The sequence below is a fragment of the Carcharodon carcharias genome, chromosome 12 (assembly GCF_017639515.1).
Source record: "Carcharodon carcharias isolate sCarCar2 chromosome 12, sCarCar2.pri, whole genome shotgun sequence".
Taxonomy (NCBI): domain Eukaryota; kingdom Metazoa; phylum Chordata; class Chondrichthyes; order Lamniformes; family Lamnidae; genus Carcharodon; species Carcharodon carcharias.
The window spans coordinates 130,760,826-130,769,615 of NC_054478.1; the positions used below are offsets into that span (position 1 = coordinate 130,760,826).

General features: G+C 42.8%; 1 protein-coding gene across 1 annotated transcript; it reads right to left on the bottom strand.

The window, feature by feature from the left end:
- Positions 1 to 1,418: 1,418 nt before the first annotated feature.
- LOC121284729 (histone H2B-like) lies at positions 1,419 to 1,838 on the bottom strand. Its single transcript, XM_041200281.1, has one exon. The coding sequence runs from the start codon at positions 1,836 to 1,838 to the stop codon at positions 1,419 to 1,421; it is 420 nt and encodes a 139-aa protein (XP_041056215.1).
- Positions 1,839 to 8,790: the final 6,952 nt, after the last annotated feature.

Here is an 8,790-nt window from a genome sequence, read left to right on the forward strand (position 1 = left end):
TGGAGTTAGCCAGTACTGATGTAGTCTCAAGTGAGATATTTATGCTGTTAGGTAAACCTTTTACAAAAAAAGCACAAGTGCAACTCGACATGGAGCTTGATCATTATTTTTGGAAAGTCAGTTGATCTGCAGTGTACTCAGTCAGAGGATTATTGTATTCCCCTAACAAAATCATAGTCCTAGTTATATAATTCACCATGATACTGATCGGAGCCTGGTTTAAGAGGAGCCCATCCCAATGGAACAGCTCCCTCTTTCCCCATTACTGGTGGCAGTGCCCCAGGCATCAAAACACCTGCCTCCTACCCCACTCTCCGAGCCATACATTTAATTCTCTAATCTGCTTGACCTTATGCCAATAGGCACATGGCTCAAGCAACAATCTAGCTCTGAGATTCTACATGTTAATTTGAACCCTAACTCTTCAAACCCTCTTGCAGAATATCATTCTCATTTATCCCTAGGCTATTGGTTCCTACATGGACTACAATAAATGGATTGTCCTCCTCCCACTCTAGGTTCATCTCCAAACATGAGGAGATGTCTTGAACTTGGACACTGCACCAGGCAACACAACCTTCAGAAGCCCCCTTACTATATTGTCCCTTAACACTACCACATTCCTCTTCATTCCCTCCACTTGAAAGACATCCAGCACCATTGGGCTATGATCAGTTTGCTGATTCACCCTGCAGTCCTTGTTCTCAAGCACATAGGTAGCAGGTACCTTGATTAAAGTCAAGAACCGAGTCTCCTCCATCACTACATCCTGGACCCCCATACCTGTCCGACTTGTAGTTACATCCTCCAGTCCCTGACTACTGACCAACTCTAAGATTCTACCTAACCTAAAGGGTGTGACTGCCTGCTGGAACAAAATGTCCAGGTTAACTCTTCCCCTCCCACAATGATGCCCCATAATGTCTGCAGCTTGGAACCCAGCTCAACAGGCAGAATTTTACACTGGCAAGATTTTATGGTCACGCCTAAGTCAATGGGCTTTTGAATGGCCCACTGCATTTTATGGCCCTGAACCTGCTGCACCAGGGCTGTAAAGTTTCGTGCCACAACTCTGAGCCAAACTTGCTTGGGCTATAAAAACTTACCTCAGATAAAGCTTTCCAGGGTTGCAGTGCTCAACACAAACTCCCACATGTTGCAGCCAGGACACATAATCTTCCCTGCCATCTATGTGTAACCTTATTTAATTCATTAACTAGTAATTAATTTAGTCAGATAATAGCAAGTTAGCTTAGAAGCAAAAAAAAACTCACCACCTCCAGGGACAATGCCAGAAGAAGGCATTGGCGACCATGGATTTCCATTGAATTGGTCCATGATTATGTCTGGCTATGTACTGCAGTGGTTTGTCATTGCCTTCTGGCAAAATCAAATTAACAAATAAAATGGGAAGCCCCTTAAAGGGGACTACATGGAGATGTTATAATCTTTAGAATGCTTGACCTAAACAAAGTTTGTGTATTTGGTGACCACTTTGGTGCCTTTGGAGATGACATGTTTGGCCAGTTCCCTGGCAGCATGAGGTGGATGGTGATCTGGTTCTCCCTGGCCGAGATGGTGTGGCGCTCGTTGTAGTGAATGGGGTGTGAGGCTTTGGAGGCGATGCGCTTGAAAATGTCGACAATGAAGGAATTCATAACACTCATGACCTTGGATGAGATCCTGGTGGAAGTGTGGGCCTGGGTCAGCACCCTGTACACATAAGTGGAATAGCTCTGCTTGCAAGATTTCCTCCACTTCTTGGTGACTTTAGTCAGCAAATGCTTCGACACCTTGTGGAATGCACCACTCTTCGCCACAGCCGCCACTTCAGGCATTCCACTCGACTTGGACTAACTCAAGTCATGATGCACACTCAAAGTTACAACAGCTAAGTGAGCATCTTGCTAGAGCAAGTAAGGCTTATTCAGGCAACCACTTCTGGCTGATTGACAGCTAGCTGCCAATGCCACTGACAGGCAGTTTCTGTTAACTAGGTGCCTTAACTAGCTTGGAATTTCTTTTGCTGTTTTAAAGTTCTAAGCCAAACTCTAAATATTAATCTAAATTAAAGGTTCAGTAATCAGAGAGGTTCCTCTTGCACCAAATTCCTGGCTTTAGTATTCGGTTTACAAAGTACATTGCTCCCTGATTACTCTGTGCTCCACACTCTGGTTTAGATAAGTATTAATCAGGTAATTAGAATCAGAGAGAAAAAGGATAAATTGTTGTAAAGTTACGTAGGCAATTTGCTCATCCTATTCGTCAAAGGTTAAGAATCCTGCTAAAAGATGCAGGTGTGGTTGAGAGTATAAAAGACTAAAAGAAGAGATTAGTGCAATTTGTGAAGTCTTTATAAAGTATGGGAGGATGCCACCATGTCCTTTTTTTAGCCTTCCATTGGCATGTGACTTTATTGATGTAATTATAAAGGATATAAAGGTATGTAAATGTTTTCCTTCTACATTTTGTAGACCTTGTAACCAGATTTAGTCTTTCTATAATAATACATAGGAAGGACAATTGGATTATTATAGAAAAGATCATGGAGCATCAGATGGGATTTGGACTTGGGGCACCAGCAAAGTTTCTGGCTGATTCTGGAGGGGAACCTACAGGGTAATATTCCGTATTTGAACCATCTCCTCTGTGAAGGCCTCCAATTGTTCAATTACTGTTTTGCTTTGCAACATTTGATTCCAAACCACCTGGACTAATCCTTTTTTAATTCATAAAATTTGCCCTTCTCCAGTTAAGTATTTTTATGCCATATCATTCCTTGACCTTATCCATAAATATTTGAAACCTGATGATATTATGATCACTCTTTCCCAAATGCTCCCCGGCTGAAACATGCTTTACTTCATTCCCAAGAGCCAGATCCAGCACAGACCTCCTTCCTCATTGGGCTGGAAACACATACACTGAGGAAGTTCTTGTGATCTAATGATTTAAACCGTGATACATTTGTATGGCACAATAGGCTGTAGGGGGCTGAATCTCAGTGAAGCGCACAAAATTCTTACAGGGCTTAACAGGGTAGATGCAGAAAGGATATTTCCCTTGGCTGAGGGTCTAGAACCAGGAGACACAGTCCCAGAATTAGAAGTAGGCCGTTTAGGACTGAGATGAAGAGGAACTTCTTCACATAAGGGGTGTGAATCTTTGGAATTCTCTACCTCAGAAGGCTGTGGAGGCTCAGTCATTGAGTAGGTTCAAGACAAAGATCAATAGATTTCTAGATATCAAAGAGATCAAAGGACATGGGGATAGTGTGGGAAATTGGCATTGAGGTAGAAGATCAGACCTAGTTGAATGGCGGAGAAGGCTCGAGAGGCCAAATGGCCTATTCCTGCCTCTATTTCCTATGTTCCATGGCCTCACCCCTCCCTATCTCTGTAACCCCTTCTCAGCCCTCCGAAATATCTGTGCCTCTTTAATGCTGGTCTCTCTCACAGGCCGGATTTTCATCACCCCATCACTGGTGGCCGTGCCTTCAGCTGCCCAGGCCCTGAGGTCTTCTCTTCTCTGGCTCTCTCTCTCCTCCTTTAAGATTCTTTTTAAAACCTACTTCATTGGCCAAGCTTTTGGTCAACTGCCCTCATGTCACTTTTGTGACTCGGTGCCAAATTTTGTTTAATAACACTCCTGCGAAGTGTCTTGGACATTTTGCTTCATTAAAGGTATTAGGTAAATACAAGTTCTTGAGAAACACTTCTGGGAAGAAATAACATTGTTTGGAGGAAAACGTCAAATATACTTTGTTTTTTTTTGTTCAGTTTTTTAGAGACACTTTTCAAATGGTACCTCACACCCTGCAAGTCTGCGATTGGAAAATTCACCATTCGTCTTCTGTATCATACACCTCCAACCTCAGATTTCACTTGTAATCTTCAGTGGTTCAGCATGTAGTCCTCCTCATTTACCATGCTTAGCCTTACTATATTCTCTGACCTCAGACATAATCTTGATGTCAGTGAGTAACACTCTTGCCTCTTGAGTTGGAAGATTCCAGGTTCAAATCTGAATCCAGAGACTCGAGTACAAAATCTAGGCTGACACTCCGGGGCAGTACTAAGGGAACACTTTTGGAGGACCATGTCGGTGTTGGTGGGATCTTACAGTGCACAAGCTGGCTGCTGAGTTTCCCACATTACAACATTAACTGCACTTCAAAAGTACTTTATTGGCTGGGAAGCTCTTTAGAATGCCCTAAGGTCACGAAAGATGTTATATAAATGCAAGTTTTTCTTCCTTTAAATGGGCGGGTAGAGATGATTCAGTCACAGAGCTCCATTGAACTTGATAATGAATAGACAGTATCAAGATAGAATGCCTTTACTGATGGTGATTTGTCCCTGTAGATTTCTGGAGTTGTGCTGAGTATGAACAGGTCATTTACCATGTCAAAGAGTTAGTTGGCCAGTAGAGTGTTGCTCCAAATCCCAAAATACACTGATATCATTTAGGTCCTGTCTGGTGCTCCATCACTACATAAATCATGAAGCTGAAAGTCATGATGAAGCATCCTGGGAGAGTATACAGAGCTGCACTCTCATCGCTCATGGATAAAGGCAAAATAGGTCAGATGGAAAGAAGGAAAAATAATCTTTTGTTGAATATGATTTCTAGCTCCTTAGTTTAGATTATACCATAACATTCACAGAGCTATTGGTAATAAAGCAAACTCCAAAAGAACAATGATTGAAAACATACAGCATCTTTTATATAATCGTAGCTGACCAGATGGCTGATTTTTCATGACAAACTGGTTGAATTTTTTTTGTGTAGCATGTTTTGCAGCTGTTTAATCTTGCACTGTAAGCTTTTCACAGTGGAACACTTCTGTTGCAGTGGAATTTTTTTTTAAATTCTTTCACGGGATGTGGGCGTCACTGGCTAGAGCAGCATTTATTGTCCATCTCTGAATATTTTTTCACCCCCTACCATTTGCTGTACCCACTGTGGACCCCAGAACCCCAGAAAAGGGTTTAAACACAGAGTAAAACTCCCTCCAATGGTCTCGCCCTCCCCTCAAACCTCTGGAAACGACTCATCTACCAATCTGCACCAGAGATATGTTTTCCATCGCCTGCACTTGGGGGCTTTTCCAGATGAGATTCCCAATTTAGTGCTGAACCAGTGTTAGATTTTTGAACTGAAACTGGGATGGGACTTGCCAACTCATTCACTTAGAAACTTTCCAACCATGGTAGAGAGGAGACTATCATTTCGGGTCCAACTCCAGTTGGACATATTCCTGGGGCATCATCACGTGACCTCCTGACTTCCTACCACCCGGCCTCCATACTCTCACTAATGGTTATCCAACACACCCCTCCTCACTGCGGCAATGTGGAAAGTGAAAGGACTGCTCATTACCTGATTGCCAGTCTAGAATCATCTAATATATCAGCCTTTTTTAATGGTTTGACCAAGAAATGAATGTGTTTAAAGAATCAAGAAGAAATATAATTTAGTTTAACACCCCTATGAATTCTCCCCTGGATTGCTCATTGCAGTGTCCTGGAATTTCATCTTTAACTCCTAGAGACTCCAGGACAATCTAAGATGATTGGCAACACTTCTATTATCTCATTAGTCTGGGCTGGAATCAAAATTTATGTTCCAAAATTGAAAGGACAGTGCACTAACACAGTGCAGGTACTCAATCCTAGTGGAGCCCTTTTCATTCAATCGTCTTTGACTTGGTAGGTCACTATATCATGAGAGACAAGGGACGATCATTAGTTTGGAAGCAGGCTGATAGAGCACAGGTAAATCAATGGAACAAAATGGTCACTTCCTGAAGATAGCAGAAATGAAAAGATAATACAAATTAAGAGTTTGATCAAAGAAATAAGGTATCTCATCAACATGGTGTAATAACAAAATACAAGGCTGGGAACTATAACGTAAGAAAGGGAAAAGGGCAGCTGAAGAAAATGGACAGATTGGAACTAACAGCAGTGCAAAAATTGAATCTTAGCAGAAAGGCATTGGCTGCAGTTTTTTGCCTTTCTAACCTTTTCCTCTCTCCCTCGACACAGATTAGCAGGAGTTCACCCAAAGTGGCCCTGCCTCACCTGACCAGACCAGTACTTGCAGGCTCAAGTCTTCAGCCTAGGCCCCAGCGGATCCTAGTAACAGAATTTTCAGCCTCCAAGGAAAGGCCTGAGAGGCTGTCAGGCTGCTGCCTAAAATGGCCAGCCAGAAGGCCTTTAGTCTGCTGAACTGCCTTAGCTTAAAGGAGGAACTAGAGGAAGAGAGGGAGGGAATCCTAGGCTGAAGGTTTGCAGCTGCAATTTTAAACTTCTTATGCTTGTGTTCAAATCCCTCCATGGCCTCACCCCTCCCTATCTCTGTAACAACCTCCAACACACCCTCCAAGGTATTTTAACTCCTCTAATTCTGTCCTTATATGGACCCCACTTCCTTTACTCCACCATTGCTTGCCGTGCCTTCAGCCATCTAGGCCCTAGGATTTCTCCCCTGAACATCTCTACTTTTCCTTTAAGATGCTTCTTAGAACCTGCCTTTTTGACCAAGCTTTAAGTTACCTATTCTGATATCTCTTTATGTGGCTTGGCATCAAATTTTGTTTGATAACTGTGGTATAGGGTATATGGCATTACAAGGGTTAATGTGGTACTGGGTACAGTACTGTCAACAGTGTGATGTAAAGAGACACATTACCTGAGACTAGAGAGAGTTGTGGACTGGACAGAGACCTGTGTAGAAGCAAGCATGGAGTTGCTCCTAGCTTGGACTATACCCTGTTTATATGTTTTATCAATAATCACTTAATGTTTAAACATAGAGACTCAGAATCTCTTCATGAGAGACCTACTGAACGTACAACATGATGGCAGCTCTTGGAAAACCCAGAACCTCAGAGAAGCTGGAGCAGAAATTCAAAAACTAGAAAATTAAAGCAGCAGCATTCAGACCTGATTGAAAGCACCTGAAGTGCAGACACAGAGGGAGATCGCTTGAGAGAAGCTCTATTGCAAAATTGGAAGCAGGAGTAAAAAAAACTTCACTGTGCAGCTGTGGACTCCATAAGATCGTGGAGATCCAGTTTGAATACCCGCAAAGTTCAGAATCAAAGGATCTAGCAGAGGTGAGCTGAAGCATCACGTTCTTGGCCAGAACTAGTTTTTAACAAGTTTTCAGTCTTTTAAAAGTCAGAGAGGCCTGTTTCCGAAAGCGGTGTGGCCAGCCTGAGTTCAGAGTCAGTGCCACACCATGTAATGGGCGAGCTGGACACAAAGGAAGAAGAAAATAAGCAGTTTAAAAACCCCAGCCAAAGCCAATAAACAATGTTAAAACACTTGAAAGTTCACCGATATTGCAGGGAAGGCCCAGAATAGTCGGTTGAGTAAATCGCTGTACAAAACAAAAGAGGAAGAGGTCGGGACCAGTATCGGGAGCCCACCAAAACCCGAAAAAGTGTTGACTGTGACGCCATCTTTAAAACCTGCATAGCATTTAAAGCTGTACTCTCAAAAACAAATTTAAACTACCATGGATAATAAATCAACTTTACCAGACCAATTTGGATTGATCCAAAGCCCAGACCAAGCACAAAATTGGGGACTTTGGCAGAAGAGATTCCTGAGAGACATGACAGCTTCAAGCCTAGACAAAAAGACAGAAGATGAACAAGTGAATGCACTACTTTATTTTGTAGGTCCACTAATTATTATAGTGAGGCAAGGAATAAGTGAATCCTCAGCTAAATTTGAAAAAGTTTTAAAATCATTCACTAGATATTTTAACCTGAAAAGCAGCAAAATTTTAAAGAGAGTGAAATTCAGCAAGTGTGTCCAGCAGCCAGGAGAACCAGTTGACTCTTTTTTATTAAACAACTGTATAGATTGGCTGAAGATTGTGGCTACGGTGACCTGAAGTCAGAACTTATAAGGGACAGAATTGTTGTCGGAGTGGCTGATGGTGCCCTTTCGGACATGCTTCAGGCCAAGGAAGATCTGACCCTAGAAAAGCCATCCAAATAGTCCGGCAATCCAAAATCTGTCGACAGGACATTTTACATGGAGAGAACAAGCCACAGTGCAGAGCAACCCCAACTTAAGCAGAAAAGCAGCAGAGAGACACCAGGCCAAGTGAAGCAATACCCAAATTGACCACAAGAGGGAGGGTGACCATGTCAGCGCTGTGGAGCCAAATGACCATTGGCGAGACCAATGGCTGACAATCTCAGCACAAAGTTTTAGCACAAAGTGCCTGTGGCACTACGGAAAGCTATGCAAAGCTAAAATGCCCTGAGAGGTAGAGGATCCCAAGACAATTAGTGACACTGAGGTACCACACCCGGAAAAGACCCAACCATGCTTCTTGGGTGAGGTCAAGGATCCTGGATTTTCTTTTTGGAATTTGCTTGGTCTGGGCCTTGGATCAGCTCAAATTGGTCTGATAAAGTTGATTTATTATCCATGGTAGTTTAAAATATTTTGAGGGCTTTAAATGCCGTGCAGGTTTTAAAGATGGTGCCACAATTAACATTTTTTTCAGCGCCTTGCCATGCTTTTTGGGTTTTGGTGGGTTCCCACTGCATGGCGGTCCCGACCTTTTTGTCTTTTGTTTTGTACAGCGATTTACTCAATCCCAGTGAATGGTCACCTCACCAACTTCCAATTGGACATGGGAGCCAGTGTAATGGTCCTCTCGGACAAGGAGCTATGACTGAGTGACTTTTGGCTACGAACAACAGATGCACCACCCTATGGGCCCAGAGGAATCTGACATGGACATGATTCTGGAACCACT